The 20,980-nt window shown below is 40.5% G+C and overlaps 2 protein-coding genes across 3 annotated transcripts in view; both read right to left on the bottom strand.

Annotated features, from left to right (window-relative positions):
* The window catches only part of eepd1 (endonuclease/exonuclease/phosphatase family domain containing 1), a 38,740-nt gene extending 34,692 nt beyond the window's left edge, over positions 1 to 4,048 (bottom strand). Inside the window, exons 1-2 of the mRNA XM_084379923.1 lie at positions 3,778 to 4,048; positions 2,686 to 3,609 (exon numbers count right to left, since the gene is read on the bottom strand). Of these exons, the coding sequence (XP_084236049.1) occupies positions 2,686 to 3,533 (848 nt within the window). The 5' untranslated portion in view covers positions 3,534 to 3,609; positions 3,778 to 4,048. The remainder of the gene's footprint in view (positions 1 to 2,685; positions 3,610 to 3,777) is intronic.
* A 6,888-nt stretch (positions 4,049 to 10,936) lies between these two features.
* The window catches only part of septin7a (septin 7a), a 28,533-nt gene continuing 18,489 nt past the window's right edge, over positions 10,937 to 20,980 (bottom strand). Inside the window, exons 6-13 of one of the 2 annotated variants that reach the window (XM_084378587.1) lie at positions 19,738 to 19,830; positions 18,978 to 19,074; positions 16,089 to 16,140; positions 15,561 to 15,686; positions 15,094 to 15,114; positions 13,048 to 13,183; positions 12,812 to 12,957; positions 10,937 to 12,064 (exon numbers count right to left, since the gene is read on the bottom strand). In XM_084378587.1, coding sequence (XP_084234713.1) covers positions 12,028 to 12,064; positions 12,812 to 12,957; positions 13,048 to 13,183; positions 15,094 to 15,114; positions 15,561 to 15,686; positions 16,089 to 16,140; positions 18,978 to 19,074; positions 19,738 to 19,830 — 708 coding nt within the window. In that variant the 3' untranslated portion in view covers positions 10,937 to 12,027. The remainder of the gene's footprint in view (positions 12,065 to 12,811; positions 12,958 to 13,047; positions 13,184 to 15,093; positions 15,115 to 15,560; positions 15,687 to 16,088; positions 16,141 to 18,977; positions 19,075 to 19,737; positions 19,831 to 20,980) is intronic. The other variant, XM_084378588.1, reaches the window with a different exon arrangement.

Below are 20,980 nucleotides of genomic sequence, written 5' to 3'. Positions count from 1 at the left end.
ATACTGTTGCCTTGTGGAGAGCATATACAGAAACCTCTTTTATTTATTTTTTAGGGCATTTATCAGACACTTTTGTCAAAAGCGACTTAGAGTAATTCATAAATTGATGGCAGTGGCTGCCATGCAAGGTGCCAACCAGCAACATCATTGTCTGCATTGACCAGGGGAATCGAACCAGCAACCTTCCGATAACAAGATGCAGGCTCTACCCCTGAGCCACAGCCACACATCTTGCTTTACTGAATAAAATATTTGACTAAAATAAACGCTTTGTTTGTTTTTGACCATTAAAATTAAGTATATTATTAAAGGTGCAATATGTATGATTGTGAGATGAAGAAAAAATTAGAACAAATGAGCTACAAGCTTGGCCAACAGGCCCATTCAAACCTTCCACAGAGTGGCTGAAAAATAAATCCAGGACAGTTACAAAATGAATTCCTCGCACTCGAACATGAATCACAATAAGAAACTCACAATGCAAGAACTCTCCAGATACAGTGAGATCATTATCAAACCTGCCGACCAGGGGGTGCAACTGTCTCACTGAACATGACTGCTTACTTCTAATTCAAAAATGACTTCTACTTTATAGGTGGTTTCTATTTACAACTAAAAAGCATAATGGGTTCTACTGTCGCTCTCAATCACACCAATCTTCATATGGGTTTCACTGAGCATCAATTCGTCTTCGACCCTCTAAACAAACGTTTTGTCAACAAAATACTCAAATGATACAGATATTTGTAAGATGTGTTTAGGCTCTCCCAAGGAAAAAGTGAGGAACTGTGGAAATTCTTTTCATTCCTAAATGGTTTTAATCCTGATTTAAAATTCTCGTTTGAACATGTTCCGAAATGAGTCACCTCGAAAGAAAGAAACAAATCGAAACAATTTTCTTTTAGCCAGCAGTGAGAGCACTAAAATAAGTTTTACCGAAAAGGTCCTGACCTTTTAAAGGTACTGACCTTTTAGGTAAAACTTATTTTAGAGATTAAGACGCCACTCTGATGAAAACTTCATAGAGAAGGCCTTGGAAATTAAACAAAGCTTCTTAGAAACAGGCTATTCAACTCAATGTATGAGGCTTATCAAAATGCTCCATCTAAGCCTTGATCTGACCTATTGAAGAAACATTATTCAGTGTCCTTTCTTACCACTTACACTCAAACCCATATCGTTAAGAACAGTGTCCTGTAATACTGACATATTTTGACTGCAGATCCAGCCCGCACACAACACTTTAAGGACCCACCTCTCTTTGTTTGCAAAAGAGGACATAACCTGCGCAATAAACTGGTTAGAGCCGACATATTTCCTAATCCTAAACAGACTCTCCTGACTTCCCTTAAGCAGGGAAACTACCTCTTTAGTAACGGTGTCCAGTGCTAATACTAATGATTTTAGACATCCTAGAACGGGGAAAATAATTAGAGTCTGGGGGATTATCACCTGCAGTACAAAAAATGTTGGTCATCTGTTGAAATGTCCATGTGATAAAATCTATGGTACAACTACCCGCCCCCTTAAGCAGAGAATCAGTGAGCACAAAAGCTTTATAAAACAATGATAAGGAATTATTCAGTACCCTGTCACTTTAACAATCACTCATACCCCATCTCCTCCCTAGAGTCCAGGGTATAGACTGGTAGGTATATGTATTTTTATTATGTATTTTTGTGGGCTAACCCAGAATTTAGCATCGCACTGTTTCCCTTGACAACAAGCCTAGCGGATTTTTGAATTGGATTTTGAATAATGGACGAAAATAAGCTCTGTGGCAAACACAAGCTTTTGATACTTACACGTTTTTTTCAGTGACATAATCTTCACAGATGAACACCACTTTGTGATTTTCAAAGCGTAAATTAAATCGCAAGAAGGTACAAGATAAATTTAATGTCATCTTTTAACCAAGTTTTGAGTCCTTTTGAGTCCTGCTACATCTATTTTAGACAACGGAGTGTTGATGATGAACTGAGGAGTCTCAGCCTGATGAATGAAGCTGCTCTGTAGTCTGGTGCTCTGGCAGCAGATACTTCTGTATCTGTTGTCAGATGGCAGCAGGGTGAACAGACTGTGACTGGGTGGGTGTTGTCTTTTAGTATCTTTGGGCTCTGTGCAGACATCTCACTTCACTGATATCACTGATGCTCTGTAGATGGTACCAGTGATGTTCTGGTGGTTTAGAGCCTTCCTGTCCTGGGCCGTGATGAACCATGCCAGTTTGTGATGTTTCCACTCAGGATACTTTCTATTGCTCCTCTGTTAAAGTTTACCAGAATCTTGCTCTGGAATTTAGCCTTCCTAAGTTTCTGTAGGAAGTAGAGCTTTTTTATAACATTTATGTTTCTGTTTTTTTAACCAGGGTGGTGACGTGTGATGAGCAAGACAGGCTCTCAGTGATGACAACCAGAAATGCCTCAAAACAACACTAATTTTGTCTAAATCTATGACCACTGCTCTGATGTCTTTTTACTAATGTTGTTTATATATTTGCAACACCTATGACCCATCAGTCATTTGGATTCAATTAATAGCTTCCTTCACGCCATACTAAAATGTGTCTAGTTCGTCCTCCTTCAGACATGTGGGGCTACATCACCAGGACACATCCACCTGCTCATGTTTCAGTTCCAATCACACTTCAGACAACACGAATGAGAACAGTTAAGTTGTACTCACTCATTCTCCAGCAGGGTCATGCACACCACCTCTTTGACCCCGGGGTTGTTGGCCTTATCGCAGGAGCAGCCCTGCAGGCTCCAGGTGCCCAGGCGCACCACGGGCTTCCCGTCCCGCAGAGCGGGCGGGGGCTCCACGATGGGACGCACAGAGATGATCTGGGTCGGTCCTCCGGGCGGGAGGTCCAGGTCGTCGCTCATGAGGCTGAATGAAGTCGGGCTGGGGTGGGACTTGGTGGTGCAGGTCAGCCCCCCGTTGGTGTTGGTAGATGGCGCCCTGGATCTCTCCACGAACACCTGGAAGCGGATTTTGTCCAGCAGGGAGCTGTTGATGTGGTTGACCCTCACCAGGTCCTCGATGCTTTTGAACGGGCCCTGTTCCGCCCGGTACGCCACGATGTTCTTGGCTATTTTCTCCGTAATGCCTCGGATGCTCATGAGCTGCGCCGGGGTCGCCGTGTTAATGTTCATCCCGGTGCAGGACAGGTGATCCAGATCTTTGCGCAGGGAGGACGGGGAGTGCTGGGACGAACTGGTCCTACTGGAGACGCATATTTCCAGTTTGATCACCTCCAGTTTGGTGGCCCCGACCCCGCTCACCAGAGCCAGGTCCTCTACCTTCTTAAACCCCCCGATACAGTCCCGGTACTCCACGATATTCTGCGCAACGGTGCGGTTGACTCCCGGTAGAGTCATGAGCTCCTCCTCGGTGGCTGTGTTGATGTTGAGCCGCTCCTGGTTCACCAGAATGTGGCCGAAGTTACACGCAGCGCTGAATTTGCGCTTCCCGCAGCTGAAGTCTGTGGGGTCCTTGGGGATGGAGCGGTGGCAGCCCAGACTCCCGCCCATGGCTCGAGCGGGTCAGCGGGGGCTCGGATGAGTGCAGCGGACGGGAGCAGACAGCGGGCCACGGCAGAGAGACAGGCTGAAAGAAGCAAACATGGAGAAGAGAGAAGTGACAGTCAGGTTCACACACACACACACACACACACACACACACACACACACACACACACACACACACACACACACACACCACCTCCTTCCTTCTAGTACAGACTGCTTCATGTCAGAGGATATCGAACATACGCACCACACAGCGGTTGTCAGGCTCAGTCGTGGCTACATGCTGCATGTATGTCACACACCGGCTCAGCGTCTCTCTGCTCTCCTGCTGTCCTGCCGTCCTGCTGCCTGTCTGTCTGTGTGTCTGTGTGTCCTCAGGGGAGATAAGAGCTGGACAAACAGGCTCCACGGTAAACTTTGCCCGGTGACAGCGCGCTGTGTGTCTGGCCACAGGTCGGCCTCTACACACCCTCGTCTGACAGGGAGCCGCTAACGCTCACACCGATACCGACCATCGCTCCCAACGCGCGTCAAGTCACTGACACTCACACAGGCAAATGCCGGAAGACTTAGTATTAGTCTTCAAAATAAAAGCATCCTAAGTAAGCAAAGCATTGATAGTTCTTGTGTTTCCTATATGTCCACATTTACTTGCTGCCAAATGTATTTTCACATGTAGCCTATTTTTATAACAGTCATGTTTCTGTTATTATAGCCTGGGCTATACAAGACATAAACAATATCTCTCTTGATTTAATCTTTCATGCATCTTTTCATTTTTGCTTAATTAAAAAATCTAAATGTCTTAATACATTAATAAAGAAAGCTTTGTATTTAATGTTTTTATTTTGGTGCCTGGAACTGATTGATACCCCAATAAAGAAGAAGAAAAAAATCGTGTCAATCTGGCTTTTATTTTGAAACCTAAACAATCCCCTGTTCTGAAATGTGGAATGCTTCCTCTATCATCAGTAGCAGGGGTTGAGGTATACACATTCACAAGTGATTCATGTCACCTCTGGGGAACCTACACAGATTTGGGGTGAGGGGTTCCTGGAGATGTACCCTGACCCTAACTACTACTCGCCAAACTTTAACCCTAACCTGAACCACTGACCAACAGCTTCTTCCCAAGTGGGGACACAGTTTTTGACAGTTTTAAAGGAAGTCAGACTGACAGACGAGCTGTAACTTGCAGTTTCTCAATCAGCCATTCTGTTCATTACAGTCATGATTTTGGTTGAGGTTAGGCTGAGGGGAATAGCCTCCAATATTAGTCTATGACAAAGAGTTTCTTGTAGCTTTCAAAGATGTTTTGTAAAAATACAGACATTTATAAAAACAAATGTTCAGAGCATCCAGTGTTTGACTGCAGCCTCCATCAATGGAAGGATGTAATTACCAGTCTGGCTCCGTCTGCCCTGATTCTGCCTGATTGAATTATCTTAGCATTATAATTTCAGATAAGCCGCATGCTTTGATTTCATTCTTAATCAACAAAGCCTGTGATTGTCCATTGATCTTATGCTTTCTCTCTTTTCTGTAGTGGTGTTGAAAGGCTCCTCATTCATAAACAGAACCAGTCTGGTTCCTTTCCTGGTCACAAATTAAATGGCTTTTAATGTATTCTTACCAAATGGAAATAAGAAACACAGTCACAATGAGACAGGAATATGAACATATACGCACTGTGGGACCAACACATATGTGTATGTTGATTTCAGTGACAAGAGTGTATTATTTTCATGCAATGTATAATGGTTATAATATTTAATATGCCACACCAGCAATTTTCAAAAGGGGATTCAGAAACCACAGGAGTTCTTCAGGGGTTAAAAAAGTTCTTTATAAGGTTTAAGGCCTCGAGAATATTAAAAGAATTCTAAGTGTTCTTCCACAAGAGCTTGAAGGGGGCATCACAGTGACAGGATAACAAGGAGTTCTTGATGTCATCTACTCAATCCATTGGAGTCCAGTTGATGGGGTGTTATATGAAGGGTCCTGAGTGGTTCTATGGGCCAGAGAGGGGACATGACGGAGCAGCTGCTCAGCTGCCCAGAGTCGGCCAGCGCTGAAGAAGAGAGTGTGGTGCAGAGCCAGACCTTCTGGAGGAGTAAACACCTAAAGTTATGTCAGATTCTGCTCTGATCTGGAGCTGTTTACAGACAGATGGAGAGCTCAGGCACTACTTTTTAACTGTTGGGATTAAAAAGTGGATTTATCCCCACCACTCTTCACCAAGTTCATTGGTAATGCTCTATATTAAGGTCCTTATAAAAGCAATAATTAATAGTTAATAAGTCAATTATTAGACCTTATAAGATGCTTATTAACATTAATAAGACTATATAAGGGTTAATAATAGCATAATTAATGCATGAATTTTGTTATAAGACACTTATAACTACTTATATGAAACTTGTTAAAAAATTAAAGACAGCTTATCAACATAAATAAGATGCTTGACAACATTAATAAGACTATATAAGGGTTAATAATAGCATAGTTAACACGTGTTAATGGTTTAAAAGACACTAAATAATCTATCATGCACTAATATTTTTATTATTTTTATCATTAAGTATTTTTGCATCTGGATCTAAAGTGCCTTATATCAAGGTTAATACATCGCAGCTCCATTTAGAATAGGCACTACATAGTGTTGGCAAAATGTGAATGAATTTATATGTGTGTGTGTGTGTGTGTGTGTGTGTGTGTGTGTTCATTCATTCATTCACATTTTTAAGTTATAAGTAGTTATTAGTGTCTACTAAAGAATAATAAATGCATTAATTATGCTATTATTTTACTCTTGCACGTGTGTATGTACAGTATATATGGAGAGGATAAAGCTATGTGCTCTATTTATTTCTGAGATAATTACTTATCTTTTTAATCTATCCATTTCTTCTGCCGTTATCTCTAAGATCTGGAAAACTGCACATGTTGTCCCGCTGCATAAAGGTGGTGATAAAGCTGATATTAACAGCTATTGGCCAATTTCTAAACTGCCTTGTCCTGCTAAAGTCCTGGAATCATTATTCAATGATCAGCTCAAATAGTTCCTGTCAATATATCCTGTGTTGAGTCCTGACCAGTCTGGTTTCAGAGCTGAGCAGAGTACTGTTACTGCTCTCACCTCAGGTACTGATGAGATTATATCTGCTGTTGATAAAGGGAAATACTGTGCTGCCCTCTTTGTGGATCTGACAAAAGTTAGATACTGTTGCATAATTACTGTTGAATATTTGTAACATAATTACAAATATTCTATTTGATTTTACTCATTTAATTTATTTTCTGCCAATAGTAGAGATAGAGAAAGTAGATTAGTCCTCCTAATCCCTACACACTGGACCTTTACAGTGGTTTTGCAAGGAGCTTTTTAGAAGTCCTTCGGGTTCTGGGGGCCCTGAGTGAGGTTCCAGTAGTTCTCGATATACTCTCGTGAGTGTTTCTGGGAGATTTACAGCCAGGATGCCCCATGGCATAAATACTGGACATGGCCACCTCAGCTCTTATGCAACATGGATGAAGCAAAAAATCTCAAATACAGATATGATCCAAAAAAATAATCCAAGAAAGGACTGCAAACTGAAGGAATCAACATCCCTAAAACCCTTTGTGTTGTAATGTATCTTTAAGATGCCAGATGGTACTGTGATGTAAGTTCCCTAAATCGACTGACTTCCTGCATGAAGTGTCATTCTGCCAATCGTTTTCATTAATTAGAAATATGAATAACAAGGGATTCCATCATATTTAAGGGGCATTTTAACTCACAATAATAAAAAATCGACTGATATTATCATTTTTTAAAAGTAATTTTCATTCTTTTTAATGCTAAAAACCTCCAGTATGTCACTCCACAGTGACCCTGTGGTCAGGGCTGGTCCCTGTCTTTTGCCATATTCAGAATAACCTTTGTGATCAGTTCCTGTCTTGTCATGTGGGCTGACACATGGGTTTCAGAGTTAACCTCTGTAACTGGCTGAGGGCGTCTTCACCTGGGGGACCCAAAGGCACAGCCGGCCAATCAGCAAGGGGAGAGGCCGAAGCAGACTAGTTGTCATCCTGGGAAGGCTGTGGCGTGATGCTGCAGTACAGCAGTAAGTGTGTGTGTGTGTGTGTGTGTGTGTGTGTGTGTACTCTATACAACAGCTTGGAGTCCAAAGGGTCCAGGTTTTGTTTAAATTAGGCCAGAGGATGGACGATTTTAAGGTTATGTCAATAAACAGAACCAAAATCGATCTTTTAAAATTGACAATCTGTTGCCTTCATCCAACATGAATATGACACAGTCAGATTGATTAGATACTTCATCGTAGAACTAATCAATACAGTGGTTGTTTGTGGGAAGACCTCATTAAATGAGCCTACACTTATCTCCTGTTGCATTACTTGGTTAAGTCAACAGGAGACAGGAAATATACCTGAACCCAATCTGTTCCCAAGCAGCACAATCACTGGAACACTCATTGCATTCTTAAGAAGTTGTTGCCTCATTGTACTAAACATTTTTGTTTAAAAAAATCATGTTTTTTTATGTAAACTAAAGAACCTCTACTAGAACTCAAAAAGTTCCATCAAGAACACCCTATTACTCATGTGGTACCCTCACAAGGATTCCGGTCAAAACCCCAGAACCCTCTTAAGGATCCCTGAGACCCTTCATAGACCCTAGAATTCCCTCAAGACTCCTTAGAACTCCTTTAAGGAGCCCTTCACTGACCTCACAACCTGTTCCTTGGAACGTCTCAGGATTCGCACAGAAGCCTGTCAAGAACCCCTGGTATCCTATTAAGTACACCTGGAATCCTGTCATCAATCCCAGGAGGCCTTACTACCCCAAAAGAGCCACTTCAAAACCCCACTGGACCTTAATGGAATATTTTCAATGACCCCGCACCTCCTCAAGAACTTATAAACCTCAACAGCCCAAGAAGGCTTGCTTCATGTAACACTCAAACGGAATGACTTCAAAAGCCCCTAAAATCTTTTTCTCCCTGTGAATTAAGTAGGCTCGTAGGCCGCCATGTCAGACTGCAAGAAAAACTGACTTTACTACCTTGTGAGTTAATAATGTTACAGGCGGAGCATGGCTGGTCTTGTGAGAACTGCATAGTTCATAGTAAGCACGCTCCATTATCAAGGCATATGATACGCTGTTTATAAGCCAGGGCGTATTCAGCATGTGTTGTCAAGTCGGTTGGTTTTATTGAACTATTGGGAATATGAAATGCATGTAATGAATTTAGTCCAGACCAGAAGTGGGGATAAGAAGGATCACCACTGGTTCTAAAAAATGAATGACCACAGGGGGGATATCAAAAGCAGGGAGGGGGAGCTCCCAGCAACTTGCACCCAGCATGTGAACTAAAATCTTCGGTGTCATGGGTGGGCTATGACTTTGGAGGTAGAGAGGGTGGTCCACTAATCAGAGGGTCAGTGGTTCAATCCCCAGCTCTAGATGCATGTCCTTGGGCAGGATACTGAACCAAAAATTGCTCTGAATTGCTGTTCCATCAGTGTGTGAGTGTGTGTGAATGGGTGAGCATAGAAACAGTGTCAGTGCTTTGGAGAGGTAGAGTTCAAGACGGCAGGTCAGCACCTTGCATGATATTCTCTGCCATCAGTATATGAATGTGTGTGTGAATGGGTGAATCTGGCAAGTGTTGTAAAGCTCTTTGAGTAGTTGGTAAACCAGAAAAGCACTTTATAAATCCAATTCCATTTACCATTCATCTGTGCCAAGCTGGCAGCTACCACCTCAATGACCCTTGAACTGAGGTGAACTGTGTGTCAGATAAAGCTTGTAATCTAACTCTACAGTTTATGACTGAATGTCAGCGGTCAGAAAGGGAGATCCTTTCAGCAGGTGAAAGACTATGGCAACAAACAGCTGGCTGTGAATCCTTTACCATACTATACTTTACTAAACATAATTAGGGTTTTAACTGCATCAAGGGAAAACAGCTGAATCATGGTGAAAGTTCAGAGAGACACTGATGAGACTGATCGGTATGAATGTCCCTGAACTTGTCAGTAAGGGAACTTCAGTGCAGTCTTGTGCTGCCACCTACTGGAAGTTAGTGTCGTTAAGGCCTCAATGGAAACAGAACTGTTCACTTTGAACCCCAGAAATACTTTCAAAGTGTCATTTTGTAATGCCTTAAGACATTTATAGTTGTCTTTCTGTTGCATTTCCTGTTTGTTCAACAGTAAGCAACTCCTCCAAGTCTTTTGTGCATTGTTGATTAGTCTACATCAACATGTCACTCAGTCAAGTGGGTTTTTTTCTCTGCATGTTTGCAGTTTTGAGCATACTTTACACAGCTAGTGCTTCTAATGAGTAACTGCTCCCTTCATACATGACTAAAACATATGGACATATTTTTATTCTGGGGCTGATTTTCACAAGCTGCATTCCAGTGCCACACAACAAACTAACTGTGTATAGAATGCTATATACTTATCTTTATTATATATTGTTTTTGCACTTAGTACACAAGAAAACTACATACTTTACTGTTTTTGTGAGAATATGTCACAACCAATCACATTTACGTCACATTTACGTCTTGTTTTCTTGAAGCTGTGAGCAACTCCTTCAAGTCCTTTGTGCATTACATTGCTGGAGATTGGTGTGACATTCAATCAAGTGGGTTTTCTTGTTTTCATATTTGCAGTTTTGAGTACAGTTTACACAGTCACTTTACCAGTGTGTATACAGTATGTACTTCAATCCTGCTTACAGTTAGTATGTAGTTTGGAATTGGGACACAGCTCTTTTTAGACTTTAAGATCCAATAAAGGAAAACCTTAATGCCTTAGCAGACAATAATATTGTAGGATGAACTAGAACGCTTAGCCAGGCCTTATCACCCAACATCAATCTGATGGAAAGCCTGAAACCAGGAGAATACAGGCCTTTGCAGTAGCAGATTACTAGCCATGGTTTTAAAATAACATGACTCGGGTAAGGAAATATCACCACATCATACTGATCCTGGCTTTCTTACATTGGTTACCTGTTGCTTTTAAATTTTATTGATTACTTACAAAGAACCGAGAGGCCTCCACCCAGAGATCCTAGGATGCGTCATTCTGTGTTGTTCCGAGGTCCAATTAATACACAAATGTGCTAAAAAAAAAAAAAAACTGTTTTATGGTGATTTGTTTGGCTTTATAAAATTCTGTTTGTTTTTTGTTTAGTTTTAATGGATTTGAGCTTGTTTTATTTACTTTTTGGTTCTGTAAAGCATTTTGTAACTGTGTTTTGAACAGTGATAGTTAAATAAAGTTAGTCATTAATATTATTATTATTATATTTTGACCAATAACATCTGGGTGTTCATATACTTGGTCACATAGTGTAGATCATTTGAACATTTAGCAAGATCATCTGTGTTTATTCCCATCACAATTTTATTATGTGACTTTATACAATAAAAACAGACATGACAAAATACAGATGCAGTACACCAACAGTGCCAAATGTGCTGTAAAGAAAACCAGCTTTGTACAGTTATTGAGTTGACTATTGGCTGTGTGACTGAAGCATTTCAGCTTCAGCTTTCTTATCCACCAACATACAACAGAAGCTTTCCACATCCTGCCCCTGGGAAAATATGATTCTGTTTGGAAACATCATTAAACAGAATCTGCACAAGAAGTTCAAATAAATGCATGTAAAAGCACTTCAGGAGCAGTTTCTTTACATTGTCACACTCAGCATGAGTGATTTCAGGAGTACACGTTTGGTTTCCAAGAAAACTGGAAAACACCGGCTATGATACAGAAAACAAAATTAACACAGTTAATGCCAGTCTATGCCAGGGCCAATACAAAAAGAAAAAAAGAAATGAACAAAAAGTAAGGAAATGTTTCATATGACTGAAGTTAAACACTGCAACTCATGGTTACACAATTTACATTACAGGAGATGGAAAAACACAACACCTGGGAAGGAAAATAAACGTGTTACCTAAATAAATGAACCAAAAAGATACATATAAAAAACAGTGCCTGAGGTGAGCTCCAGCCTGACGCTGTCTGCCAGTGTGCAGCTAGTGAAAGGCCGACCTCTTTGTTTTTGGTTTTTGGCATTAAACAGATACAGCACAGTGCACTGCAGCATCCAACGTTCCCAAAGTAGAAGAATGACTGAACTCTGAATGTTGACAGTTTGTCATGAAGAAGACCAGGCATTTTGTCTGTGTGATTATACTTGTTTTTGTGAGCAGTGACTCAAACTGTAGACTGAATCAATACAGAGACAATAACAGTTCTGTAAGGAGGAACATGAGAACTAGCGAACAACAATTGGTTAAAATTCAGAGTCCAGACAATACTGCCTCCTGGCTTTCACTTGATTATTACACAGTAATATGGTCAAACAGCGGATGTAGTTAATTGACAGATGTTTTGACAATCAAGGCTGGCAGTTTGGCAAAATAACAATACACTGTAACATCAGGAAAGTCCTCCAGAGTTATTAAAATATTTTCTTCTTTTTGTTCTTCTCCAAGGTCCTGTAGACACAAGAGGACAGAAGAGCGGTCAGAATATCTTTTTTCACTTATTATTTTGTACTCTTCATAACACACGGGGTGGGCTGGGACTGGGTCCTGGTATATATCCTAACCTGAACATGATTAAAAGTAGGATACGACATAACATGACAACTGTTCATATAAAAGGTACTAATTGACAGATGCTGCTGATGATATGGCACAGACCAGGACTCTAATGAAGTTACATTTGAAATAATAGTCTAAAAGTATTATAATTGTAAAATATTGTAATTAAAAGATCAGTCTGCTCTGCCCAGGGCCTCAAAATGTCCATATACTGACCTGCTGCAATACAGGTGTTTGTGCTAGCCCACATCACAACATGACCACAGTATTATAGGCGTGAAGACAGGAAACTGGAGTACAAAGCAATTTACTGAGAACTGGGGGTGGAAGGTGCTACAACCAGTGTTGTAACATCTCTCTGTGGGAATCTGAAGAGGTTTTTCTTGTTATTATTTCTGTTGGATCTCTGCACTAATTACTCCCCAATGTAATGAGTAAATGGAGGAAATTAAATAAACAACAGGTTTATTCACATTTTCTGGATATTTGACACTTTGTAGTTAGGTTTAGCAGTACTCAGACTCCAGTTGGAAGTAAAACTTCACTGACACCTTCAGTCTATAGTTGAATGAGGCCTGTAGACCCTTCTCTTCATCTCTATAAACCATTACTGATCATCAGGTGTGATAATGTGTCTACCTAGAGGCGTCTAGTTTCTGCTGTTCCAGAATCCTCTGCTGGGCCTCCCAGTTGGCCTTCTCATCCTCGTACTGGCGACGTTTCTCTTCCAGTTCTCTGTGCTGGGCCTCCAGATTCTTTTTCATTTGCTCGTGACGCCTCTGGAGCTGCAGGGACAGCAAGGTACAGACACAATCTTAACAAGCATGTAGGAAAAACAAACTAATAAAAAACAATAAACTGTCTCATTAGCTCACCTCAGCCTCAGAGTCTCTGAGCTTCTGGAGCTTCTCTTTGACCTTCATCTCAAACACTTGTTCCATCTCTTGTTCCATCTTTTTCATCTTGGACACGTGCTCCCGTCGCTCCTCCTCCATCTGGGCGAGAGGACTCCTGGAGACATAAACCAGTGTTCATACACTTGCATGAACAGTGTGCATTTGAAATGCACACTGTGGCATACACACCATCACAGGTGGACATTACATGAGCAGAAAAGGAGAAGAGGCAGGATGAGGGAAGGAGTGCAGGCCTGGTTTGCTTGCCTTCCCTGGAAGCTTTCTGCAATAGACGGCCTCAAGTGAGGTTTGTAGCTGTGAGATGACTTGTCAAGAGAACAGGCGCTATAGGAGAAGAAACCCTGATTCTGATACTTACCACGCCTTGCTACAGTGACATCATAACATCATGCTACACAAGCTGTCCAGATAAAAAACAGTATCCTGAAGGTCATATTGGAGGTCTTAAGCTTTTGGGCAGCAGTAGCTGTTGTCATGATATCATTTTATAACGTAGTTTAATGTATTACCCTCTTCTAATATATGTTTCTCTACTTTTTTTTACCAGTTGATGTATATCCTGTACTGTCCTCTGTATTATTGTAGCTGGACCAGCCAGGCTTTGTACTGTACTTTTGAAATCTCACTATATTATGGGAATGGAAATACATGTTGACATTTGGAAATGTATTTGTATTGGGGAATGTAAACACCTGACAGCAGTTAAGCAAAGAGTGAATCTGATAAAGAAACTGAACGTATAGTTCGCTCCTTGCTGTTTTTTTAATCTAATTGTAATAAAACAGTGTTAATTGTATCCTGATGTGCACTGGTATACTTTGGTTGACTGATATCATATTTGTTAATGCAAAACTCGTATGATATGTTAGTAAGGAATGTTAATAGAGGCTAATAAGAACATTTTTTACATTGTTATTAATGTTAAATTAGCCTTTTGTCAAGTTAGCTAGCTAAATTAGTATATTAGCTGTGTAGAGGTGAGGGCTAATGGCAGCACAGTCTTTTTAGCATGCTGTCACTTGCTAATTGTTGAAACAGTAAAGTCAACACAGTATATAAAATATAAAACATCTGTATACCAACACTGAGACAGTCACTACATTACCATAAAAACGTAGCATTAAGATCAAAGCCGCTTATCAATAGGGTTATCACACTGATAAGCCTAAAGTCAGATGAATTACATTTTTTTTAAAGATGATATTTTTGTTGTGGTTAGTTAACAAGTGAATTTAATCATAATAAGCTGAATTGATTACATTAGTGGATTTTATTCAGATCCACTGTAACTGTGGTTAATGGTGGCTTTGCCTGCAGTTTTCAACCAGTTTATTTGTTGTTTTTTAGCCAAGTGGGAGATACTGTGGCTATCTTACATATCAAAATGACAACTAGAAGGGGTGGAGTGCCAGTTTTATTGACTGCCGAACTTATGGTGAACTGAAGTAATGGCTGCTCATAACTCCACTTTTTACAATATAATATATATGTGGAATAAATAATAAGGTTAAATAATTATGTATTTACGCATGTCGATTACACATCAACGTGGGTAAGAATCAATGGTTAGTGATATCATCATTATTGTGGGCAATATATTGTGTTTGTGAGTTGCTCTGTGATTCCCACCACTCATAAATACTGAAATATTAAAAAGCCAGTGGTTGTATAATATTTAGCCACAAGTTGCACATTGGCTGCATAGTAAGGTCTTCATATACAGCATGTGATGAAACTGCAAAGCAAGTAGCCGAGGCAGATGATTGACAATAAGCTTTGGAAAATGACACTGATTGGATATATACACAAAGGCCATGTAGTAAATAAACAATGTCATTTTTTGATTGTATTAACTGTATTTATGTAATTATATGACCAAACTGTTTCACTAAATTTAACATAACTTTTCAATGTTTAATCAAACAAGTACAGTCCTTTGAGGCAGGGTAACAGAAAAAGGTCAGAGACAGGAGTATATTATAAAGAAAGTGAAGTAACACTTACATGCCGTCAGTCGTCTCAGGTCTAAAAACAAACAAACGCACATACACTTAGCATGCTGCCATAAACCATGCATTAGCTTGTGAGAGTGTGCTTGTGATTGCTGACAGCTGCAGATGGTGGATTAGGAGTGAGATGGTGCTTCAATTAGTTCTGTCAGATTAGACACAATTGATATGATACGGTGGCCAGTTAGTGGGGGGTTAGTAATGGCTTGTTTGGGCCAAGAATGGGTTTAAACTTTTGAACTGCCTCAGTGACAGCTTGCCAGCTTTAATCTGTGGGTCAGCCACTGCAGACTTTGACCTCTGAACTGTAGTTTCCTCCATGTTTACACAGTGAAAAAGCTGCTCAGAGGATCCTGATAGAACCAGCAGCCAAATCAACATTATCCAATAATTTTGCACCATTTAGTTCATTTCAGCAACATGAACTCCACAGTTCAGTGCACTCTGTACAGATGAACTTACTTGGTTAGCTGTCCCTTGTTCTTGTTATTGTCCACACCATTATAGGTGACCGCAGCAAGTTTTCTGCTACGGTAGTTTTCATAGTGAACATTGTTTGTCACATCCTTAAGGTCCTGCATGTGGGTCCTGAAAAAACAACAAGAGTCAAGTAAAACAGCATATTTGCGCTCATAATAAGTAAATAATAAATCAGACTTTAATGGAACAGTTCACCCCGAAATTTAAATTAAGTCATTATATCTTCTCACCCTTGAAGTTTCGTTTTCCTCAAAACAATGACAGAACATTCTGCTAAACAATTGAAGTAGCTGGGGACATAAAATCTCCAAGTCTTCAGAAGCTTAGAGATCTCAAAGTGATTTGAAAAGACATTATTTACACCCTCCACTGTGCACCCACTCAGCTGGGGTCGCACTAACGCTAAAAATACTGCATAAAACAGGGATTCATTTTCCACAGTCATGTCAGGCATTAGGCACTAGACTTAGTCAAGCATGATTTATCCTGTACTGGAGATTTTTTGCTCACCTGATGAGCATGTTCCGCAGGATTGTAAAATCACAGTGCTCTCCATTTTCCACTGTAGAAAAAGACAGACAGAGCAGTTTAGATAGGATGAGCACATGAGCAGAATTGATTCGTGCAGGGATTATGAATACAGCCCAGAAAAACTCCATTTTATAACAGATGGGTTATTATTTTGGAAGCTCTGGCCATCAGTTATATCAATCACATAAACATTGTTATTATGATGAAGTGATTGCATAGATGTTGAAGTTTGGTGATGTTGCTAAAAATAGTCAAGTCGATGGGGCAGCAAACACAAGCAGTCAGATGATCAGACACACCAACAGATTAGCCAGATTACCTCTCGAGTCTAGACCACTTTATTTGGAGGTAAAACTTGAACTAAGAGTACCCTTATAATCCGTCATTGCAAAGGACAGCTGTGTGTGCTAACGACTACAGTAAGCACAGTCCTCTTCAACATAACTTTGACTCTATTGGAGATTTGTTTACAATCCATCTGATCATTTGTGTGTCTGTTTCATGCCTTATCAAACTTCTGTTTTTTAGGGAAACTGGGATTACTTTGGTGAGAACAATAACCAACCAACCAACCAACCAACCAACCAACAAGCCAGCCAGCCAGCCAGCCAGCCAGCCAGCCGGCCAATGGAACCAGTAGACAGAGCTACAAAAATATAACCCAAGTTGTAATAAGCCATAGTATTCCTTTAAGTGAATAACAGCATTAAGTCTACTGGTGTGGTGAGGTGTCTGCATAGAGCCCAAAGGATACTAAAAGATAACACCCACTCAGCCACAGTCTGTTCGCCCCACTGCAATCTGGCAGAAGATACAAGAGTATCTGCTGCCGTACCACCAGATTACAGAGCAGCATCAGTCATCAGACTGAAGTCACCATCTACCATGAATAGCTAATGTTTCTGAATTGATCACTTTTAATTCTTTAGTCTATACAGCTTTTGTGTAACAACAAACAACAAAAATGTCGTCACAGTGACGGGAAACGTCACAATACCAAAGATACCAAGGTGGCAATATACCAAAGAACTGGAATATATGCACAGCATGAAATAGAAGATAAATTCCCTGTATAAATATAAAGGCACTGCATACAAACAAGAGATAATATGAGTATATGATAACAAAGACAACAAATACGAAAATAAACAACATGCATAATGCATACACTCGGCCTTGGTCAAAAGAAAGTCATATAATTCATTTGATTAAATATATTCAATTAAAGCTAATTCTTTATTTTGGTCTCAGTACTCATTTATCTATTCCATATTTCACCCAGGCAACATTACAGAATATCCTCACCATGTTTCTTCTGCTTAAGGCTCATTTATTTGACCAACTAGATTATTTAGTGGTTTATTCGCTTATATTTTCTCATTGATCACTTGTACTGCCTTTTGTTTGGATTGGGCCTTCACAGTTAATTGCCTCAAGACCTTTCAATGCTTTTCATGGCCCTGCAGGCGCCCTGCAGCAGCACTAAAGTAGCTAGTTGTATACCAGAAGTCCTCAGCAGGTGGCATCATGTGCTGCTCCTACAGTAAAGCTCACCACAGTCCTCTGAGGTTTCTCTGGGCTGCTGTGGTAAAATAACTTGCATAGCTTCTCAGGGACCGCCCTCTTTCCATATTTATGCTGACAAGGAGCCAAAAACATTTGTGGCATTCCAAAACTCACTTCCCATGGAAGCCAAACACTGGTGGCAAACCAATTTCATAGTAGCACTCCTACCAGTTGTCCACTAGGCTGTACTGTACTCAGCTCTCGAGCTGTTGTTGTTCTACGAGACAACAACAGAATCTATAAGACAGGGAATGTTCCCCTCACAGCCTCTAATTCATTAGCTTCAGTAAATACCTTGAAGTCACATTCACAGTGTGACTCAGTCTCAGTCAGACTCAGTATGTTATCATGTGTCATAGGTTTCAACACAATGTGAAAGTTGACTTTGTTCCAGTTCTTTGGTCATGAGAAGCAGTTTAACTGGCTGCAGAAGAAACTCAAAATTCTTAAGAAATATGACTACAGATTACATGAACTGGTATTGTTTACTATCAGATGTTTAATTAGTCATTTAGGAGTAAAACAGATTAGATACACATGTATTAATGGTACCCTGTGGATTAATCTTCTAATCTTCTTGTGACCACTGAAACATATTGTGTGTTTCCTTGAGGACTACCAAACGTGCTCAGTGTATCCATTAAATCCTCATGTTTCTATCAATCTCTGAGGGGCATGCTGACAATGGACCAACTAAACATTATTAAAGATTGTGCGGTCTGTCTACACAGGGCGGATGTTGAGCCGCCTCCCTGCTGTTGTCTTGCTAGATGTGTACTCTCCTGTTATCTTTTAAAGAATCATGCGTTTCATTTTATCTTGCCCTAACCCTAACCCCAACCCCAGTAGACAAACAAATGAACAGCGTTAAGATTTGCGTTAACATGTTATTAATAATAAGCTGAATTGACATTAACTCTGACTCCCCGAAGTATATATACATCTTTTTTGTTGCGGACGAATGGACCGAATGACTGGTGAAGTAAGAAATCACATGTCTGACTACTACATGTACAGAAAATAAACAGACTTTTTTGATAATTTGGTCCAGCTATCTTCATGTCGATGTTCAGCGTGTGTCTGTGTGTGTGCGAGTGTCTGTGTGTTGAATATTGGGATGACAGCAAAGCAAGAGCACATGGATTGTGTTACTGCTTTGCAAAACATCTACATATGATGTCTGCTCAATAATCTAATGACTGTGGAAATTTTGGTTTTTGCATGTGTGTCTGAGAGACAGAGAGAGACTCCACTTGGTTGATCAATTAACAGGCTCTGATCAGTTGACCTGCGACCTCTCACCTTCAGCCACACCCCAGGGGTACTGCCTTCCGCGCACTCGCTTTCCATTGAGCTCGATAATGGTGTTGCTACCGACTACAGCCAAGGGTAAACGATCCTGCAGAGAGGTGGGAGGAGGCACAGCTGTTGCATAGCTCATACACAATGGCTAAAAATACACTGTGGGCTGTGCCCTAACATACACATAGTACGAATGACACAAATCAAAAGACACTAAAAACCTCAGAGTCAGTTTCATTTAAAGTTGCCCTCCAGTCCAGTCACAGTTTAGACTGGACTGGAGGGCTCTTCCTGACTCTTCTTGTTCCTACAGTTGAATGTTTGAGCTTCACTGTGTAGAATGATGTACATACAGAGTTTAACACAAGAAGGTTGTTTTCACATTCAGTACTTATGATTCTAAGTGGCGGGCCTACGAGCATGTTTTGTGGCATCACAAATAGTTTGGAAGCCAATCCTGGTCCAATTTTAAGCATACACAGGAATGATGTGGGAACTTGAAGCCACCGGTGCACACACACTGAGAATTGACTTCATAGTAATGTAGGAGACATCTTGTGTCCAGTAGTTAATCGTTTGAAAAGGACAGCATTTACATATTCATAGACTCTGGAATTTTCAATGAGGACATGTAAGATGCCATTTTAAGGATTTGAATGTGTAGTTACAGTTTTTTTCTGCAAAAACGATGTCAGACACATTAGAGAACTTGTACATATTCCTTAATACATTAATGTGTGGTTGCTTTACAATAACGGACCTTGATTTTTCTGATCATCTTCATCTCCTCCTCATCATCCGTCTCTGGGAACTCGTAGATTTTGATTTTGTGCTCCTGGATTTCTTTCATGATCTGCACACAGCAGATAGGAAACAGTGAGAGACAGGGTTAAATAGATCGACAGCATGGAAGGAGATGGAGTAGAGTCAACTTTAGGGGAACAATGTCAAAACTTATACTGGAGAATACACACAGGAGGAGGAACCTACCTGTTTGTCAAGCACACACACATGTACACAAACAGCATGACTGTGTTGGAGCAGTATCTGCATCAATACAGTGTGATGAACTTGCACTGCTTCCTCAATACAACCTTACAATATCCACGTTTCATCAAGCACAAAAAAACAATACCCTCTATTCACAGCAAAATAAGCCGAACTAGAATGACACTGAGTAGGACATTAACCTTCAGCAAGACACTTGATACCAGCCACTTGAATACACCTGATATTTTCACTCATGACATTATTCCCTGAGAAATTACCGAAAAGTGAGAAAAGTTCTTGAATCTGTCCCTTTATTCACATCCACGCAAAAACTTAATGTGGTCTATCATGGGCCGTGTAGGATCATCAACAACATGCAAAATTGGATTAACCTGGACCTGTCAGCCTAGTGTCCTGAGGACACCTCCCTGCAGAGTCATGAAATGACTCCAAACACAACAGGATGCCGTCTTAAGGTCACTAATTCCACATCTTCAGACATGGCCCAGAGTTCACAAACACGTGTAAACTGCTCTCTCAGGACCACAGGACCCCAGGGTGCCGTTGCCTGTGTAGATGCTAATCTACATGCCTGTCTGCTAACTTACACTACAGTCCTCCTCATACAAGTACAAAGGGACAATCACTGGACAAACAGTGTCTCACTTTTATCTCATCAGCAAGAGGTTCCATTATGTTATTGTAGTGACTATGAGAATTATATCGCTGGTAAAAAGATTAATAATAGTCTGTATAATAACCTTTATTAGCACCATATTAATATTAATATTTTGGGCTATAATTAAAAAATTACAGCTGAGACAAACCAACAAACAAACCAACCAAATGACAAAACACCTCCTTGGTGGATGTAATTAATGAATTATCGGACAAATGTTCAGACAGACACAAATTCCTCTTAACGCTGTTCATTTATTTGATGTGCGATTAACGCATGCACGTTATGACCCACAGCCTACCCCGTAGTTTGGGATATCAGCGATAGCTAAATG

This window comes from Pagrus pagrus (genome assembly GCF_965226575.1).
Source record: "Pagrus pagrus genome assembly, chromosome: 17".
Classification (NCBI taxonomy): domain Eukaryota; kingdom Metazoa; phylum Chordata; class Actinopteri; order Spariformes; family Sparidae; genus Pagrus; species Pagrus pagrus.
Note: the sequence above shows the minus strand (reverse complement) of the source record. Positions and strands in the feature narration are given on the sequence as shown.